The sequence below is a fragment of the Durio zibethinus genome, chromosome 27, assembly GCF_047325235.1.
Source record: "Durio zibethinus cultivar Kanyao isolate XHJ-2024 chromosome 27, ASM4732523v1, whole genome shotgun sequence".
Taxonomy (NCBI): Eukaryota; Viridiplantae; Streptophyta; class Magnoliopsida; order Malvales; family Malvaceae; genus Durio; species Durio zibethinus.
Genome location: NC_143188.1, coordinates 10,597,883 through 10,619,241, shown reverse-complemented (window position 1 = coordinate 10,619,241; position 21,359 = coordinate 10,597,883). Strand labels below are relative to the sequence as shown.

The 21,359-nt window shown below is 28.8% G+C and overlaps 1 protein-coding gene, 1 long non-coding RNA gene and 1 pseudogene across 2 annotated transcripts; 1 reads left to right on the top strand and 2 right to left on the bottom strand.

The window, feature by feature from the left end:
• Positions 1-1,141: 1,141 nt before the first annotated feature.
• Positions 1,142-7,050, bottom strand: LOC111279887 (T-complex protein 1 subunit alpha-like). Its single transcript, XM_022866949.2, has 17 exons — positions 6,835-7,050; positions 6,628-6,692; positions 6,275-6,364; positions 6,084-6,170; positions 5,884-5,943; positions 5,731-5,781; positions 5,268-5,363; positions 4,828-4,893; positions 4,482-4,699; positions 4,185-4,281; positions 3,999-4,085; positions 2,971-3,105; positions 2,535-2,639; positions 2,105-2,233; positions 1,882-1,985; positions 1,702-1,792; positions 1,142-1,585 (listed from the first exon to the last, which is right to left on the bottom strand). The coding sequence occupies exons 1-17, from the start codon at positions 6,905-6,907 to the stop codon at positions 1,502-1,504; spliced, it is 1,638 nt and encodes a 545-aa protein (XP_022722684.1). The 5' UTR covers positions 6,908-7,050; the 3' UTR covers positions 1,142-1,501.
• Positions 7,051-7,297: 247 nt separating this feature from the next.
• On the top strand, positions 7,298-8,825 carry LOC149510909 (uncharacterized). The gene is made up of 2 exons (XR_016334873.1): positions 7,298-7,486; positions 7,699-8,825. It is a non-coding gene; the product is annotated as an uncharacterized LOC149510909 (long non-coding RNA).
• A 15-nt stretch (positions 8,826-8,840) lies between these two features.
• LOC111279388 (putative disease resistance protein RGA3) lies at positions 8,841-11,569 on the bottom strand (annotated as a pseudogene).
• Positions 11,570-21,359: the final 9,790 nt, after the last annotated feature.

The following is a 21,359-nucleotide window of genomic DNA, read 5'->3' as shown; positions in this document are numbered from 1 at the left end:
GTTAATTATATTTCTTGGATCTGAACTTTGAAAAAAAAATATAAATCAGAATATAAAAAAAATAAAATATATGATTTAGACCTAAATTTTTATAAAATATATAATTTACACTTTAAACTTTTTAATTATATATAATATTAACCTAAATTCTAATTCCAATAACCATATCAACTTATATATATATATATATGTGTGTGTGATATTTTATCAATATTATCAAATCATATATTCAATACATATTTTATCAACATCTTTTTCAATAAAAAGGATATAAAAAATATTTTTATTTGAACAATAAATTTATCTAAGATCAATCAAATATTATTTGTCACGTAATATTACATAATATTTTTATAAAATATTTAATAATTTTATTTAACAACTAACATACAGGTAACAAAATTTTATTAGTGAGGTATCATATAAACAAATTAAATTAACATTTTCTTAAAGTTGAAGTACAAAAAATGTAATTAACTCTTTAAAGCTCAATTAGTATTTTGCCTATTCTATTAATACATAAACTGTTTACTTTTATTCTACTATAAAAAACAAAATCTTTTATTCGAACAAGATCCCTATATGAATCGAACTACTTGTTAACCACGGGCATAACTTTAAACACGAATTTTAAAATTTAAGCCCGACTCAAATTACTGTTTAATTAATAAAAATTATTTTTATTTCAATTTAATTTTAAATTTTTTAAATTAATTTTTTTTATTTTTTTAAATATATACTAGAAACATGTATTTCTATTTTAATTTTATTTGTATAATTAAAAGACTACCGTTAATATATTTAATAATTCTTCTAATATTAATATAAAAACATTTTAATGTTTTTTTTTATAAAAAAATTTAAAAATAAATAAATTTCTCAATTTTCAAATCAAATCAAGATAAAATATATCTAATAACTTAAAATAAATAATTACATATCATACATTCGAAATAACTCCAATAAACGATCATTGACAAAATTTAATTTTAAAATCTCTTAGTCAAAAAAAATAAATTTCAATCAATTAAACCAATCTATTATATTGGTTTATGAAACAATAATCGAACAATAACAAGCCTTGACACGAGATTTTAAGCAATAATCGAACCGACCCATGAACAGATATATAAAACAAGACTAATTTAAACCTGGATATCTATTATTTTTTCATAAATACAGGCACATGGAAATATGCGTTTTCTTCGAACGTACATTTCCAAAACAAAATTATCGTAGCTTTTCTGCTTAACTCACGAAAGCTGGTAGGAAAAGGCTGAACTCTTCACCCAAAAAAAAAAAAAAAAACTACTAGTACCACAAGCATTCAACAAAAAGGGAATGATGGTCTTAATCACTGAACAAAACAAACAATTATTCGTTTTAGGACCAATAGCAGGAATCAACAGGAAACAATAACCCTCTTCGACGTTTGAAAAAGCCATCCCAATCCCCTGTATTAACCTACAAAGATGACCGTTAACCATGAATCAGTCCCCCATTAGTCTTCATTCTGACTTTCATCTTTGACAAGCTTGATCATATCATCAATTCGAAGAATTGTTATGGCTGCTTCAGTTGCAAACTGGCAAAAAGGAGAGTATTTTAGGGAACTACATTAGCAGGCTGTTTGCAAAGTCGGATAACATACTCGAACAAAAACAACCAGATTATTCCAGTCATTTGTACCATGGTTTTTACCTGAATAATCTTCACTTTGCTCATTGCAGGCTCAATGACTCCAGCTTCTAAGTTGTTACGAACAGTTCCGTTTGAAAGGTCCAGACCCATGCTGTAACATTAAAGAGGAGAGCAAATTGAATACGTTCAGTGCCACAACTCTTAATTATCTAATATTTTCTTTTATCAAACTATGTATACCTTGAATAATGTTTCTTATCAGCCTTGGTTTGAGCAGTATGGTGGTAAGCCCGAAGTTTTGCAACTAATTCGGTGGCATCCTTGGCAGCATTGACTGCAAGCACCTGTGCAGGATCGATTTTATTAACATAAATATTTACTTCCCATATAAAACAAGAAGTGATACGAGGCAATTAAAGATAAACATCCAACTAACTTGCAGCCTAGCCAACACTAATGCTACCTTAGGTATAATTAAAAGAGATTCAGCAAACTCTGCAATTGCCAACTGTTCACGTGATCCTAAGGTCGTGGCAAGATACTCCAAATACACAGATAAAGCAGCTTCAACTGCACCTCCACCTGCTACTACCTAACATTGCCAACACCAAAAGGGACATTAGTAGGCAGTATAATATTGCATTATGACTAATGATCTGAACTCTGAGGAAATACTAAAATGAAAATGATGGACACCACTAGACTCTTGAAGTAAACCACCACATCAATAGAAAAATACCCACATTGCATTAAAGATGCTACCACTGGACATCCATGTTTTATCGATTGAAAATCTATCAACCTGCTATGCTCAAGTAAACTATTCTCTCATTAACATCAATGTTGGACCTTGAAACTAAAAACTAAAATCATTTGTTACGAATTGAGTTTACCATATTGGACTCAAGGGTCCTCTTCACAATAGACAAAGCATCATGTAGAGCTCTCTCCATCTCATCAACCATATAGTCATTTGCTCCTCTGAGGATCAAGGAAACCTTGGAAATGATGAAATAAGAAGAGTCAGGCTCACATGGTTATCACAAATCCAAAGGCATAGCCAACATGTGAGAATCAATATACTAAACTGGGGCACATAGCTTCAAAATTTTTATCCGTTTGTTTAACATTTTAGTGACAATAATAGTGATATAACAACACAGTGCTGCCCTTTGGCTTCAACACCAATCATAGCTCCTCTCATATTAAAGTAGCCCTAAAATTTGTTTTCAAGATAAAAAAGATAAAGGGCAAAGATATCTGAAAGATAATGAACCCCAGCCAGCATTAAATGAATTAGATTCCAAAGCTTGATAGCAAAACACATACAGCACTTTTACTCTTGGTCCCTTTGATCATAACCACATCGTCATCAGCAATGCGCTCCTCCACAACTTCATCAGCATATCCAAGAAGTGATGAATCAAAAGTTTCCTCTCCTTCCATATCAGCAAATGTTGAAACCTGCATATCCATGATGGATGTCAATCTTACCCATACCCAATGGGGAACCGACTTTTTATTCAAATGGGGATGGGGATGGGTATCATAATGTCGGGATGGGTATTGGGGATGGGGATGGAGACGAGTAATATAGTATCCACCCCATACCCATACCCTATATATATTTATATATATTTAGTAAATATAATTTTTTATTAAATAATATAAATTATTATTTTAGATTAATTAGAATTAATATATTTTTATTGAAAATATATATATTAATATATTTTTATAAAAAAATTACTTAAATATACAAGATAAAAATTAAAAAAATTAATTTTAGTTTTTATTTTTTTTAAAAGTTACAGGTATGAGAATTACCTATACCTATCAAATACTAGCGGGGATGGGATGGATAGAATTTAAAATATCAACTGGGTATGGGTGCAGGGATGGATATAATATAAAACTCTAGGGATGGGGATGATAAATGCTCTACCCTACCCGTACCCTACTCATTGACATCCCTATATCCATCAATGAGGAAGAACGTGATAATACAAAGGCATTTAATAGTGTTTTTCAAACTATTACAAGTTATGAGATCACTAAGTTGTTTTTCAAAAATTCATTCTTCCTTTCTTTTTTTTTTTAAAAAAAAAGGTAAACAACAAAGTTAAGTTACAAATGATGCAACCCTGAATAAAAATACATTCCAATTAGCTCAACAAAACACAATTTAAGTTTTGGCAGAATACAGTCCTTTATAGCAAAGGGATTGATTATTAACCATAAACTTCAATTAATTCAACACCAGAGAGACCATGAATACAAGTTATATTGTAGCATAAAACATGCAGAATTTAGATGGTATGACAACAATTATCACTTATATGCTAGTAGGAGTGTACCATGGTTGCTCCAGTTGCCTTAGCAACATGTCGCATATCCTCTTTTCGTACACGTCTCACAGCAATAGCCCCTGCCTCCACAAAATACTGAAAAAGCAATGAAGAATTTTTATTTTTTTTTTAAAAAGAGGGAAAACCAAATAGCCAGTAAGCAGTTGGATAAAAACAAATATAAAAGAAACTTGCCTTGAGTGCCATGTCATCAATCCCTTTTGTAGTCAGAACAACGTTGGCTCCTGCTTTCAGAAGTTTCTCGATACGTTCTTTCGTCATATCAGCTTCTCTGTTGAGACACAAATATCATTAGTGCCACATTTTATGGATATGAATGGCTGTTTTAACATTTACTCTAGGCATGCTCTAGATAATATGATGAACTTCTACATACGTCAGACCAGAAAAATTAAAAACCAAGGAAAGAAGCTGCAAAAAGGTAAAGCAAATGGTATCTGCAAACAAGTTAATGATGTTATGACTTATCACCTCTGACGAATTTTCTCAAGCTCCCTAGGATCGGTGACTAAGACTTGGACTCCCAACTGCATTTTTGTCTTCTGAAGATTAAAATCAAGACAAGCAATCTTGGCAGGGGAAACTCTTAACAGCATTCCTTGGGCTGCACGGCCAGTGTTAAGAGCATACCCATTCAGCAGGTAGCTGTCTCTGGCACTTTTTCCATGTGCTTTCAAAATATTAATTCCCTGAAATATGAAGAAAGCAACTACGGACTCAAAACAGATAAATCAGGCTCCAATTAAAGAAAATGATACCATCTCACAACATGAGCTCATACAAGAATCTTTGATAAGAAATGCATTAAAATATCTACCTTGATTGGGTATTTGACTTCTCCTCGTGCATTGGTCATCTTTACAGCTAGCACTGCTTCAACAACCTACACTAAAAATTCGATAGATAAGACAAAAAGGCATCTCTAATCAGGTTTGATCCCTTGTATCTCATAAAACATAGGAAGGAAAACATTTAATGACTTCAATTCATAAACAAGAGGATAGGTATAGCAAAAATAGAAAATATGGAACCATCACTGATGAAACCAGAAATCCTTTTTATGGGAAAGGGAAAGAAAAGTTAAAGATATATGTTTGAAGCGTTTTTTACAATGAATTAAGGTGTAGCAGCATAGGATGTCAAGTTCATCCAAGCAAAAACAGATAGACGTGAAAACATATCAGTTAAACTAGTCTCCAGATGGCTGAGATTTAAATAAAACAATTTTTATTACTCAGCTGGGGGCAATAATCATACCAAATTAGCGAAGAAGTCACTGTCACCAGCTATGAGCTTCGAGGACATGCTTGTCTTGGCACAGTTTATTAGAGAATCTTTCCCAAGCTTCTCAACCTAGCAAAGAAAACATAGGATGAGTAAAAGGATTAAGGAAGGAACAACAGATATAGAACATTGCAATGACAAAAGATCTACAGGATAAAAGTCAATCAATTTTAAGAATTTCAATTCATATTTGACACTATATCATGTCATATGAGAACAGAATTTAAGGAATAATATAAGGCACAGTAACTTGGAGTTGGTATAACAAACCCCATGATGTAATCAAATAGATAAGAGGAGGCATGGCTATCTGAAGTCTGGATATAAATCAAAACAGATCTGTAGCAAAATGCTGTCTATGGAAACCAAACTGTCAGGTTTCACATGCAAATTATCCATCATTCACTTTTCAATTGCTTCTAAACAAGACACTTACTTTTACTGCCAATTTTTCTTCAACGTATTTGCATGCTTCTTTCATAGCAAGCTGCCCAAATAAAAGAACCCAAAAACATGTTCAGATTACGCTATATTGATATCTTATAAACCAGAAAAAGGTGACATGCTAGAGGAGGAAAAAGTTACTCACTCTGAAGCCACTAATTATGGATGTTGGGTGAATTTTATTCCTAACCAGATCGTTTGCTCTCTGTCAAATTGTAAGTAAATCACATATTATCAAGTCACCATCTCTTCTCAATAATATAATGATTCTTAAAAAGTAACATTGGCCCAAAATAACTGCTTTTATACATAGATAAAATCCTGTAAAGAAATAGATGCAATTACCTTGAGAAATTCTGCAGCTACAATGACAACCGAGGTTGTTCCATCACCAACTTCTCGATCTTGAAGCTCCGCCAACTCTACAAGTACCTGCCATGTAAGAGAAGGAGATTAGAAATCTATTACAGGAGTAAAGTAGTTAGGTAACAGCAAATGTCTTGTAGCAACATTGTAAAATCTGGCTATTTATCCACCTTGGCAGCTGGATGCTCAACTTCTAACATCTTGAGAATCGTAGCACCATCATTTGTAATCGTTACATCACCAATGTCATCAACAAGCATCTGAAAATAATCAAAAAAATAATAAAAAAAGCAAGTTAATGTAATTGTCATAGAAAAATACACACAGCCAAATTAAAACTTTAAAATTAAAAAAAAAAAACAAATGAAACATCATTGGCAAGTTGACAAATCTTATAAGAACATTACTGAAGGACGTTTTCATGGAAATATGGTAATTTGAATTATCCACCTCGCAACTGAAATTAAAACTAAAGCGAAAGCAAATGGGATTTGTGTATTTCAACAGAAACTAAAGGAGATACCTTGTCGAGACCTACTGGGCCGAGTGAGGATTTAACAATATTGGCAACTGCTTGACACGCCACCACTGTTGAACGGCCCCATAGGAAAAACGAAAATAAGAAAAATAAGAAATAACATTTTGTTAAAACAAAAAAAAAAACAAATTGATAGTATTTGTTAATAAATGAAGCAGGGATGGAAATAGAGAGGAGCGAAAGAGAAGGTACCGTTTTGAGTGCGAACGTCCTGACCAGATTGGCGCTCGCCGAGAATATCTGGAGCTTGTGCTGCAATCGCCATTTACCGTTTAAAATTTAAAAGAAAAAAAAAAGAGTTGGCGACGAAACCCTAGATCGGGATCTGTGGATGGAAGGTGAAGTTGCGAAGGAAAGGGATTTGCAGTAGAAAGTGAGTAAGAAGTGGGAAATGACTCTGCAATGCTCAAATGACAAGCAGAAGAGGCTTCAGGGTTCTATACTCGTCTACTACTCTGTTTGACTGTTTCATGGGGTTTTAAATTACATTTATACCCTAACAAAATTATTTCTTCTTTTTTAAACCTAAATAATAAAGGTTTATATTTCTTTTTTATTCTAAAAAATAATTTTTACTTTTGAAAACTAAAAATAAATTTTATAAAATATTTTATTTCATTTTTTAATAATTAATAATAAAATATTGAGGCTTAAGAAAATTAAATCAAAGCTATCTGTTGGAAGCCTCAGACGCCGCATTTTTCGTTTAATAGAGAGATCCTGCGAAACGGACGGGAGAGGCACTGCACAGCTTCCTCAGATGGCGGACGCATCAGAATTCATAATGAAACAAGGGAAAAGGGGAGCCAGGGCACCGCCTCGCCTTTATTGGTGCTTAGAGTTGGTAAATATTCTGATCTATTTTTCAAAAAAAATAATCTGCAAAACCATTCCACAAACCCATGAAAACAGAAAGAATACAATAGAAATAAGTACATAATGAATAAATTAGGAGCTGCAGATTTATTTAATACCAAGAATTGTTGAGTGAAATGATAGTGGTAGAAGAGTAAAGCTACCTCTTGGAAGCCTCACACTCCAAAAATATCGCCGCAGATATTTGGAATGTGGGAGATTTTGGACTGCTCAGCAAAGTTTCCTTTTAATCGCGGACAACCAACGATCGAAAGCTGCTGCAGAATGGAGAGGCGTTGAATGGCTTCCTTAGATGGCAGGTGACCCAGATTTTCACAATCGCAAATAAATAAGGATCGAAGAGAGGACAAGTTTCCCAACCACTCTGGCAAAGCTTTCACTCCACTGAAGTTCCAAATCCATAATTCGTCAAGTGTGGTGAGGTGTTGAAGTTGATCTGGCAGAGAGCTTAGTTTTTCCCAACCAACTAAGATCAAGTTTTCAAGGGAAGAGTGGAGGTGGTGGATGGAACCGAGACCTGGGAATTCCTCTAGCTCTTCTGAGAAAGGACCCAATTCCAATGTCTTCAAACGGGTGAGACAACCAAGGCTCCCCTCTGGAATGCTCTTCAAGTTTTCACAATATCTGATATACAAATTCAGAAGAGATTGCAGTTGGCATACATCTTCTGGAATTGACTTGAGATTAGTGCAATTGGATATATACAAATCCCGAAGAGAAGTACAGGTTCCCAATCCACTTGGTAGACTTGTTAATCCTTCGCATCCATCCAGGCTTAAGCTTAAAAAAAAGCAGCAGCCATCTATACTGGGAATGGACGTTAATATAGGACATTTCCATATGTATACATCTCTTAGACATATGGAGGCAATCTGTCCCTCTTCTATTTTACTTAATTCATCACATCCCTTCACCTGAAGCTCTTGAAGAAAAGAGATACCACCCTCGACACTTGGAATGGAGCTCAACTTCCTACACTCTTGTATTGCTAAATTTTTGAGACTGGAGGGAAACAGTCCATCGCCTATCAAACTCAACCCCCCGCAGAATGCAATAGTCAGTATCTCAAGAGAAGAAAGCCTACTCATTACTGGAACGCTGCTTAGCTTTTCACAACCTACAATTTCCAACTTTTTTAGTGAAGGAAACATGGGAACTCCTGGCTCTACGTCTAACCATTCTTTTACTTCTTTCAAGTCCACCAAGGAGAATTTTTCCAATGCTGGAAACAATGTGATAGGTTTCTTCTCATCACCACTATCACAACTATTGTTATGATTATTCATATAAAATTCATTTCCTATGCACCTTACATTGTATAAATCACGTATTCTCAGAAATCTGAGATTGGGATTTTGCCCGAGAGTTGGAAGATTCTTTAAATTCTCACAATAGAATAGATTCAACTCCACCAAATTGATGATAGGTTGAAAAGAATTAGCACTTGGACCACTAACACTCTTCCTTACCAACCATGATGGATTGTTCTCCGCATTATAATTCCAAATAGTTAAGCTTTTCAAATTTGAGTTAGGCTCCAACCCTTCCAATACTTCCTCATCATTTCTGCTGCTGTTCCTCCCAGACTTACATTGGCATTCCAGCTTTTGTAATTTCTTCTTCTCCCACATTTTTGCTCCCTGGGCTTCTTCTTTGTTTCTAACATTCTGGAGACTTGATATCGGCAACTTTCCTCCAAGTTCACTTAAACATCCCAATTGTCCAATTCCCCATCTCCTATTTGTACCCACCTCAAATATTTGCAAAGTCCGAAGACTAGTTAGACATTCGATCTCATCAGGGACTTGAACTGTATAACTGATATGTAAATGCCTCAAGCTAACTAAAATTTTCATTCCTTTAGGAAGTTTTCCAAGAGAATGGCACGTCAACAATCTTAATGTCTGCAAATGGTACAGCTGAGTAATGGATTTCGGTAGTCTATCTATGCGAGTATTTGAGATATCGAAGTATCTCAAATGCTTTAGCCTACCAATTGACTCCGACAGGGAGGAAATATAAGCATCACAAAAATTAAGAACCCGTAAACCTTTGAAGTCCGCTACGTTGTGCAAGAAGCTAGAATTTGAAAACAAAGAGTACCACATGGTATTATCCGTTTCTGAAGTTCTTATGGATTGTGCAAGATCATGAACTAAATCATGCATCTTGCAACCTGTAATGCATCCAAGGAGGTCCTTTTCCACATCTTGCAATAAGGAATTTGATAACAAGCCATTGAAGTACTCATTACCAATATCCTCAAATGCTAGCTGGAAATTTCCTTCAGGCTGTTGGAGAAAGCCTTCAGCCATCCAAAGCTGGATCAATTGCTCCTTGTCGATCATAAAATCCTTCGGAAAATTTGAACAATATGCTAAACACTGCTTTAATGATGAGGAAGGCAAGCGATCAAAGCTTAATTTCAACACGTACAATCCCTTCGTTCTTTTTCAAAGAACACCAAATAGTACTATCCCTGAGTGACACCCACTCATCTATATCCCGTTTGTTGCACATTGTTCCTCCTATAACATTTGCCACCAATGGCACACCTACACATCCACGAGCAATATCCCTTCCAATAGCTTCCAATTCTTGAGGTATTGAAGAGTTTTGGAATGCTATATTTTTAATTATGGCCCAACACTCATCATCTATCAGTGGCATAAGATGATACCTATTTTCATGAGGTGTTGCCCTTACCACCGCTACATTTTCGTTACGAGTTGTGACAAGAATGCTACTTCTTTTATTTTCATTTATTCCCAGCAAGCTACTCCTTAAGTCCTCCCAAGTCCTAAAATCCTCATCCCAGACATCATCAAGTGCGAGAAGGTAGGTTTCCCCTTCCAACTCTTTCTGTATTTTTTCAAGTATAGCATCCCTATTTTTCATGTCACAAGTTTGCCCAGTAAGAGATTCTAACATCTCTTGTAATATCCTTTGAACATCAAAATTTTCAGACACACACACCCACATTATTTTATTAAAATAATTCCTTGTTCGCTCATTGTTGCAAACTGATTTGCTAATGTGGTTTTCCCCAAACCCCCCATGCCCTCTATAGATATGATGGAGAAGGTTTGTAGAGTGCTTGAGCCAATCAACAAATCAATGATTTTTGAGACATCAGCTTCTCTTCCTACAACTTGGGAAGAGTCAACAAAGGAGTGAGTGGCTTAGCTCCCTCTAGATAATGGAGGCAGAGTTGGAACTCCTTGTTGGAGTCCAAACTTAAGCGCTCGATCATTTATCTCATGAAGGGATAAGTTAATACCCTTAACTGTTAGAGGCATCTTGAAACAAAATACAATGGGATTTTTGGAGATGGAAAAGAAGTTGCAGACCTTTTTTCTCATTTGGGTTTCCACCTTCCTTCGAAGATCTTCGTAGGCAAGCTCATCCAATACATCATCCGCCTCACGAGCAATTATTCTAAGCTGCTTCAGCCAAACTTGAATAGGCTCATCAAGTTGCCTCGTCTCTACATCATGTAGAAAAGCATGAGCCATGGTAAGTGAACCACGTAACTTATTCAGCTCGTCCTTGAAACCCAATTGAAGGTTGATCTGCTTTTCAACAATGGAGATGGCCTTGGACAGTGTCACTTCTATGGCAGCACTTATGAGAGGTTCAGCCATTTTGTGCTCCAATTAGTACTCGGGAAAGTGAGAAATGCCTGGAGAGACTAACAAAATTTAAAAAAAAAAAAAATTTCGTAGTGATAGAAAAATTAAGCTCATGCCAAGGGACGGTTGGTTTAGTAACAAGACTTTAAAATTTTAGATTTTAAGTTAAGTTATTACTGTGTATGATTTTTTATTAATTTTTATTAGATTTATTTAATTATGTTTTAATTTGTTGGTTAATTATTTAATAATTTTTTATATATGAAAATATGAATATGATACTTAATTATGATTATAATTTTTATTATACTTGTAATTTTAAACAGAAAAATTAAGCTGAAGGATTAGTTTACTAGCAGAATATATATTTCATTTAAGAAATATGTTTTAATAAATTGTAATACTCCCTTTAATCATTTTATAATCATTAAATATATAAAATTTAAATATTTTGTAATAAATACTAATTTTTTTTTACATAAATTTTAAACTTATATATCTTAATTTTATAACATAAAACACAATAAATTTTTTATTGTCTAACATTTATTTGGATTATAGACTTTTGATTTTCTTGTATTCATTTGCTTTAAAATCCTTATTTATTAAAATCATTTGAAATCTTTGGTTTTGTAACATTTACATTTTAAACTTTTTATTTTCCTATAACTTATGATTTTTTATCTTTTTTTTAAGGGTGAGTTGTTATATAAGTGTTTGTCATGTCTCTATTATTTTCCCAATTTTTTGTTTGTCATATTACTAATCGATGATTTGTTTTTTTATTGGGTTTTCATTTTTATAATTTTATAATTTTATAATAATAATATATGATTATATGCATTTCAAGTTTATTTATTAGTGAATTGATGTATTTATTCAGTATTTGCATATTTTATAATTTTTTATTTTTTGCTATGACTTTTTTACATTTTTAATCTAGGCCATTAACCAATTACTAATCATGAGATTTGTATATTATTATGTTTTCATTTTTATAATTTTTTTTTTGTTTCAATTTTCTTTTTAGGGTAAGCTCTCATATGAGTGTTTTTCATGTTTCTATTACACTTTCTTCCCTCAATTCTTGTTTGTCATATTATTAATTATGAGGTTTTTTTTTATTATGTCTTTATTTTGATAATTTAATAGTTTTGTAATTTTTAATCATGATCTATGATTTTTGCATTTAAGTTTGTTTATTAGTGAATTGACGTATTTATTTAATGTTTGCATTTTTATTAATTTTTATATTTTTTACTATGATTTTTTTGTAGTTTAATCTAGGCTATTAACCAATTACTAATCATGATGTTTGTTTATTATTATGTTTTCATTTTTATATATTTTTTATTTTTTAATCATGATCTAAGATTTTTTGCCTTTTTAAGTTTATTTATTAGCTAATTAATGTATTCTTTTGTGTTTGCATTTTTATAATTTTCTTTTTTTTACCATGATTTCTTTTTTTTTTTTTTCAGTTTAAGCTTGTGTTAACTTTTTAGTTTAGATGGTAATCCAAAAGGGGATGAATTGGATTTCTCCAAATTTTTTCCAAACAAATGATTTCAATATAATTGAATGAAAATTAAAACAATGGGCACTTTTGATAAAAATATAATGCAAACAATAACAATTAATGACCTAAAATCAAATATAAACAACAATAAATTGTAAGGAGATAAGGATAGAGAAATCAAATATAAAAATTTTTAGAGGTTCGGTCCTTCTCTACAAGGCACATACGTCCTCTCTCTTGGTTATCCACATCAAGGATTCAATCCACTATACTTAAATTAGAATTACAACCTATCTTTTTTTTCTAAGACTTAAGATAGAAACCTCTACCCCTTGTAGTATTTTATCCAATCTCACTACAAAGCTCTCAAAAGAATACCTCACCTCTTATTCTTTTCCACCTTTGTATATCAAAGGTAATCTTGCAAACAATAGAACAATCTCTCTAAGGCTAAGTCTTTGCTAAGTTTAAGTACAAGAAAATGATGAATGAATAACAAATATAATTTGGATATAATAAATACAAAGATATAGACTTTGAAGCTCTAAAAACTTTTAATTATTTGAGAGAATGAAAATATGACTTGTTAGCTTTTGCTATCTTGATTAATCAACCTTCTTGATATGTTGAAGTGTCCAATTTATAAAAAAAATTAAGAAAATGCTGTTGAAAGTGTTTGGGAGAAGAAAATAGCCATTGGAATCATGAAAAAGTAGCCGTTGGAGTGATCTTGCCCAGACCCAAGCGATCACTTCCCTTAGGGGATCGATTGGTTCTTGTTTTGAACCAATTCACGCTTGAAAATAGCCTGCCCGATCGATCCCTTTATGTAGGGGATCAAATGGTTAATGGGGTGATTAATCCTTTACATAGGGTGATCAATCCCTTCCTGTCATTTCAACAAAAAATTCATTTCTGGGTAAAAAAGCAATCAATCCCTTCCCTGAAGGGATCGATCCTGTCCAAGCTGGGTGGTTGTTTTTTATTTTGTACTCTATTCACTAATTTGATCATAACTTGAGTTACATAAATCCAAATCATAAACCGTTTGAATATTTAGAAACTAGACTTAAAGAGCTTTCTATCATGTAAAGTTTATCACCTAATTTATTGTGTACGAATTATAATGAATTTTCAAATTTACCCATTGTGTAGTTTTTTGACAACTGCAGAATGTCTAGTAAAAAATTCAAAATCTTTTCTTAAAAAATTTAGATTTTGATTTTGTTTGATCCATTAGAAAGTAGACTCAAAGAGATTTCCAACCATATAAAATTCAAATATTAAAAATTTGTGAATTAATACAGAAAAATAAAATAAATTTAATGTTGGAAAACTTTATTCTTGTAAAACAACTTTCTTAAGTTAATCTATTTCTCAAAACCAATATTATCAAAATTGTATTAAGTCCAAAATGAATAAGTTCACTTTAAAAACAACAATTGGACTTTCATTTAAGCTCAAATAAATAATCTTTAAAGATAGATTTGGTTTAAGAAATATGAAAACAAAGAAATGTTTGTTTATAGTTTGAAATATATATTATTTATTTAGTACCAAAATATAAAACTTAAGAACATGTACTAAATAAATCTTTTTAAAATCTTGATCAAGCTTATTTAGGTTAATATTTTATTATTTCAAAATAAAGATCAATTTAAGGCTAACAGCTTGACCTATTAACAAATTAGAATATATCACGATTGATTATCTTTTAAAAAGATGATTAGATTATCAAAATTTATGTTTGTCAATTATGAGATGTTAAAAATAATAAGACTAAATAAAATGTTAGTACAAAAATGCTGTTGATTTATTTTATTAGTTTCTTATATGTGATTTATTTTCTTATTTTTTTGGTTCAATCATAAGCATGAATATTGTTTTTTATATATTTTGTTTATGATTTTTTATTTTCCTTTTTTGAATTATATAAATGCTTTTAATCTCTTATATATTTTATATTTTAGATTTTTGGTATGTAGCATGTTACTAATTATGAGATTTATTAGTATTCTCTTTATGTTTGCATCTTTATAATTTTTTTCTTTTTTTATATAGTCCATTATCGATGTTTTTGCTATTTAAATTTATCTATTGGATATTTAAGACACGTTAGAACACATTTTTACTTATAACTTTAAAATTTTTTTTAAGCAATAAATTAATGTTGCAATGAGAGTTAAAAGGTTTAGTTTGTCAATTATATTATACTTTTCATTTTATATTGAAAGTACGTATGAATATTTTATTTGTATCTTATTTTTATGGATTACGCTAACATAAAATTTGTTTTTTTTTTTATTTTTTTTCATTATGTTTTATTTTTTATAAGAATTTTAAATTTTTGGTAATGTACGATCTCATTGACAATGGAAGGTGATATTCAAATTTCAATGTTACGATAAGATTTTAATTCTTTTTGTTACCTTATGTTTTTCTTTTTTTTTTTCCTCTTAATCTATTTATTTATCTTTTCTCTTCATTTTTTTCTTTTTATACTTTTCATGTGACAATTAAACTATAGAATATAGATATTTTATATTGTCATATTCATTTATATTGTTAACAAATTTATGTTTTCTTTAAAAGATTTCTTTTGATTTTTAATAGTTTCTCTATATGATTATAGTTTTTTTTTTTTATATTAAATACCAATGTAAGACTCTTCAAAAACTCGAGACATAGTTTTTTCCTCAATAAAAAAGTATTATTCATCTTTTAGGTAAGTCATTTTTCTTTTCTATATTAAACTTCTTAAATTAATTAAAATGATAGATATAAAGGTTTAAAAAGATAAAACTAATTAAAGCAATTATAATATGACTAAAATAATCATATAATTCTTATAATTTTATAATATATCATTACAACACACTTATAAAATTGATTAGTTTTGCAAAATAAATGCATTTCAAAATGCATGAGGACATTTTTCTTCAAATTTTTAGTATTTAAAAAATGAAATGTGTGACAATTACACTTGCAATTACATTTATGGTATAATTTATATAGTTTATAGATAGCTATTTTCAAAATATTTAACATTTTAACTCTTTAATCTTAAATTTACAGTTATAATTTTTATTTTATTAATATATATTTGTTTTCGTAAAAACTATATTGATAATCCAATCATTTTTATGAATGAAATAGCGAAAAGATTAAAAAGATTTTATTTATTTTATTTATAGTGAGTAAATAAAATCATTTTGTAATCATTTGATTATATATTGTGTTATAATTTCAAGAGATCTAAAAAAATTAGCCTTCTTTGTAATTTAAGATTATAAATATATAAAAATTTATTCTACTTTCAAAACTTTTATTTATTTCTTGTTGAGAATTTTTTACATTAGATTATTACTAATAAAAAGGGTAAAAAAAATTTTGCCATCAACATGACTTGATGATTTATTAATAATAATAATAATAAAATCAATAATTTTTACATAAAATAAAATATTCAACTAAAATCTCCAAGAATATTCTGGAAATTAGATTTTTTTTCTTTTTTGCTAATTAACAATTAGATTTTAATACTTTATATTGAAGTTTTGTGTGGAATCAAAGGAATGAGATTTGTTAGAATGAAGAAAATTACACTAAAATATTTAGTTAAAATATTTATAGTTATTTTTACTTAATTTTACTATACTTTTTTGTAGGCATTAAATGATAATGAATATATTTATTGATAAATTTATTAATTTAAAGGTGTTTTTAAAAGTATAAATAATTTGTTTGTCTCTCAAAATTTTAAAAATTTTATCATGGAACAAGTTCATTTGAATATTTATACAAAGTTAAAATATTAAAGAAGTTCTAATGTGTGGTAACATAAAATTTTATATATTTTAATTTTATCATCTAATAATTCATGAAAGTATAAGAAAATTAATATTGTTTTAGATTTATTTTTTATTTGTTTCAATTGGATAATCAAATTCAATAATTTTTTATTGGATTCATTTATTTACAAATAATGATAAAGGCTTTTTTGTAGTATTTATTTTTTTCACTTTAAAACTTTTTATTATATTAGAAAAAGTTGAGTCTCATACTTTTTAATTAAAATAAAAAAAAAATTTATCAAAGTTTTTTAACTAATTATTTAATAACATGTCTTTTTTAGCTTTAGATTGCAAAATCATCAATATAATTCATAAGATCAATTTTTACATAAGGTGTAGTGAATTTTTTAAAAATAAAATTTAATAGATAATTATATTAAAAATTAAAAATCTATTATGCTCTTTTGTGTCTGTGTATTTTGCTTTTATTTAGAAGATGTAATTTGATTAAAAGCTTTCACCAATAATGTTTAAAATCTTACTAGAGCAAAACCACTTAAATATAAACCAGTTTTAAAGAATTTATCCTAACAATATTTTTTATAATGAATTCAAATGCAATATGATTAGTATGGGTTAATTTTTCTTGCATTCAACTCCTGAAAAATAATTCTTTTAAAAAATATAAATTTTAATGTAATTATAAATTATAAAAATTCATAATATATGCTATCACTTAAATTAACATGATAACTTGCAAGCATATGAAATTTTCACTAACATTCTCTACATTTAAATTTGCATTTATGTTTGCCAATATATATAGTTTGTACTCTTTAAAATAGTAACAAGATATTCTCCTCTCTTAAAATAAATAAAACCCATTATTTATTTAAAAAAAAATAAAGCTCAAATAAAATAAATATGTGATGCAAACAATATCTTTTTCATATATCAAATAAATAAAAAATAACAAGGTTAGCATTTGCATTCAAATTGTTATCTCAAAGAGAACAATTCAATCCATTTTTACTATTAGAATTTACATGTTTGTATTTAAAATTCAAATACAATATTAAAAAGAGAAATAATTATAATATTGATGATACAATATAAAATCATATAATTATCAACATTATATGAATTTTAATACTACCTAATTATGAAATTAACCGCGTAAAGCACAAGTATAGAAAACCTAGTTGAGTAATAAAATCTTTCATTCTCATTAACCATTAATTAGCAATAACGTTAAATTTGTCGAAAATTACATTTTAATTCAATTTTGATATATGCAAATTGGAAATAAAAAAAGAAACAAGGGGAAAGAGGAAATAAACGATAATGAGGAAGCATGAGGACAGAAGAAATTAAGCAATCTAAAGAAAATTTTTTAAAAATAATAAAAATACAAGAAAATATAAGGCAAAAGAAGAAAAGGAAAATAATTAAGACCCAAAATCCTTACTAGTGAAAAGCATTAAGAATTAATTTTCTTTCCAAAAGACATTGCCCAATAAAAGGATAATATTATTTTATTCTTTTTTCCTAGAAATTATTTTGAATTTTGAATTTTTATCCAATAAATATTTCGCATATATAATTTTTTTTTAAGTTTCAATTAATAGTACAAATTAACTTCAAATGTAGAACTTAACTAATAAATGTAAGTTTGAATATTGAATATTAAATAAAAATCATATATAAAATTAATATTTTAACAAGAATAAAATATCAAATTTAATTGCTTTATTTGGTTTGCTCAATTAATTTTAACAATAAAACATTAATAATACATTTCAAGGTTTTCAATTGTTGAGATTAGAACACATACCTGAAAGGAAAATCCACGTGAAGTATACCTTTAAGTCAGAAATAAAGAAATTGCTGCAAGTTTTTAAGAAAATGAAATAAGGGTGCTTTGAGATGTGAGAAATTATAGAGAATTTTACCAACTTAAATAAGAAAGCTGGATGCTTGACTTGTGTTATCAACAACCAAAAGTAAAAGAATATATTTATACTAAAGCCCAGGGAAAGAACATAAATTTTTTTTTAGGTTATGTTGATGGGATTTTTATTAAAAATATCAAATAAAAAAGTAAATTTAAATATAAATACGGTTGTATGGAAATTTTAATCAAAATAATATGTTTGCATAAATTTTAATCAAGTGAAAATTTGTTAGAATATTAAATAAAATATCTATTCAAATAAAATATCAAAACATTTTTCAATTTTTTCAATTTTTTTAATACTTAATTTATATGTTATAATTTTTTCAATCTATTGATTAAAAAATTTAAATTTAATTTAATTTAATTGCTTTTAATAGAAAACTTTGCCAGCTTGTTCTACATAACTCGTAATCTTGTTCCTAATTCTTTGAGGATTATATTGGAGTTTCCTTTCTTGGCTATAAGTTAGATTAAGAATAAATTCAAAGGAATCATTCTGTACTTATTCAAACCCAAAAATAAATAAAGGGAAATAGAATTAGAATGATAAAGGATAATTCAATATCAAATGAAAAGTCAAAGATGCAATTATTTCATGGGTTTAGGTTTTTAGTGATTTTTTTTAATGTTTAGCGACGTTTATAGAAGTTATTAAAATATTTGTGACATTTGTGAAAAATATCAATTAGAGTGTCGGTTATACACATGTTACGAAAAATAGTGATGTTTTTTATAAAATATTATTATATTAGCGACGTTTGTATTTGAAAAATATCGCTATATTAACAACATTTGTATCTAAAAAATATCGTTATATTAACGATGTTTGTATCTAAAAATTGTCACTATTTTAGTAGCGTTTGTATCTTTGAGACACCACTAATTTAATAACATTTTTATAAAAAATAACACTGTTACTTTGGTGGTATTTGTATAAAAAAATGCCATTAATTTAACGACATTTTCTAGTAAGAGAGCCGTTATTTTTAGTGGTGTTTTATGATACAAATGACACTAAATTATTCATTTAGCGACATTCTTGAACGCAAATGCCGAAAAATTAATAAATGTATTTTTTTAAAATAAAAAATTTCTATTAATATTTATTATTTTTATAAACGAGCTTAAATTCAAAAATTGAAATTAATATAAACTTAATTCACGTTTAAATATGCATCTAATTAACACATAGTTTAATAATTAGTATAATAACATTCAATTTTTTTTAATACATTAACAAAATAAAAATTAAAATATATGAAATTGATGACTGCAAAGATTTTGAAGATTGCGAATTGATGAAAGAATTTTTTCACCTTGGTCACTAACGTGTTCAAGAACCTACTGAATAATATCATACAATTTTTAACACTTCATTGTAAGCTTTTTTATATTAAAAAATCTAAATATTTACTAAATATAATACCTGAGTTAGTGGACCACCGAGATCAATTCCTGAAAATTATTGTTGCACAAAATTCATAAGATGATCGAATCGATTATGCAACTACTGAAATTTTACACACTCTTGCTCTATTCTAGCACATTCTTCCTTAATTTTGGCACGCTCATGTTCTTTTTCTGCTTTCATTTGCTGGAAACGTTGTTGTATAGTTTGCAACTCCTCTCTCAATATTGAAATGTTTGACGAAGACTGACTTGCTGAGAATGTAAATTGCTGAGAGCTGCATCCATAGTAGGTATATGGTGTTAAACCCAATCCAAGGCCTCGGAGCCGTCCATGCCTTTCTTTTCTAGTAACTTCTATGAATATCCGATTTTTCAATTCTTGCATATTGAGAGAACTATCAGATGCTACTTCAATTTCAGTTGTCATTTTCTCTTTCGCTTTCTTTTGTAAATTAGTCAATACAACTATCAAGTTTAATGATTAATTGATAGTATGTTAAAAATAGTAAATATTTACTTTCTATTAAAATAAATGTTACAAATTACCACAATTTCTTGTGTTTCGATATTCATGTAAGATTTATCTTTTTTATGTGTGTTAAGCAAAAAAGTTTTACAAGTCTAATTTTACCGCCCATCTCAATCTCCCATACAAAAACATATGTTATTTGTAGGATACATATAAACCACAACTTATTCATACATATCAAGCCTGTCAATTAAGTTTAAAAATTTTGAATAATTTTAATATTATGTATTTATATTTTGGGCTCTTAACAACACAATAGTCTTAAACAGACGCAAATAATAAAAGCATTTTTGCCTTTCATACATATAGATCATGGAAACAAAAATTCAATTATTTGGACAAGTTTAATATCATGGATTAAAGCCATTCAAACTGTTGAAAGCGATCCAAAAGTTTAATTTGTATTTTTGCTTTTTAAAGGCAAAAATAGTCCCAAATAGACATAAATGACAACTTTTTCACCCATATCAACTGTAGGAACTAAGTTCAATCAATCGGACAAGTTTAATATCAAGTATTGAAGCTATCCAAACTATTAAAATTCAACAATAACAATAAATTTGTATTTTTACTTAAATAGACATAAACAATAACTTTTTCATACATATCATCCATGTCAACTAAGTTTAAAACTTTCGATAAGTTTAATATCATGTATTGAAACTATAAAAACTATTAAAATAGAACAATAACTGTTAATTTGCATATTTACCTTTTAACGGCACAAAAAGTTCATTCATTGGAAAAAGTTTAAAATCATAAACTTACTATTTCTTTTTGCTTTCTTGCAAAACTTTTTTATCTACTTGTGTGACTATATTTCTGTTCCTTTTTGCTATCAATCCCAATATGTTTTCTTTCCTATCATAAAAAATAATTACGTATATGATAAAAATACAAATATTACCAACTTAAAGCATAAAACACTTTCATTATTTCATTATATTATACAAAGTTATAAATTAGTATCTCTTTTTTTCTTGACAACCAAAATCTAACT

Coding starts and splice junctions, on each gene's coding strand:
- LOC111279887 (XM_022866949.2), bottom strand. CDS start 6,907: ATGGCGATTGCAGCACAAGCTCCAGATATTCTCGGCGAGCGCCAATCT. Junction 6,171..6,274: donor TTGAGCATCCAGCTGCCAAG/GTGGATAAATAG, acceptor CTTACATGGCAG/GTACTTGTAGAGTTGGCGGA. Junction 1,793..1,881: donor GATAAGAAACATTATTCAAG/GTATACATAGTT, acceptor TTAATGTTACAG/CATGGGTCTGGACCTTTCAA.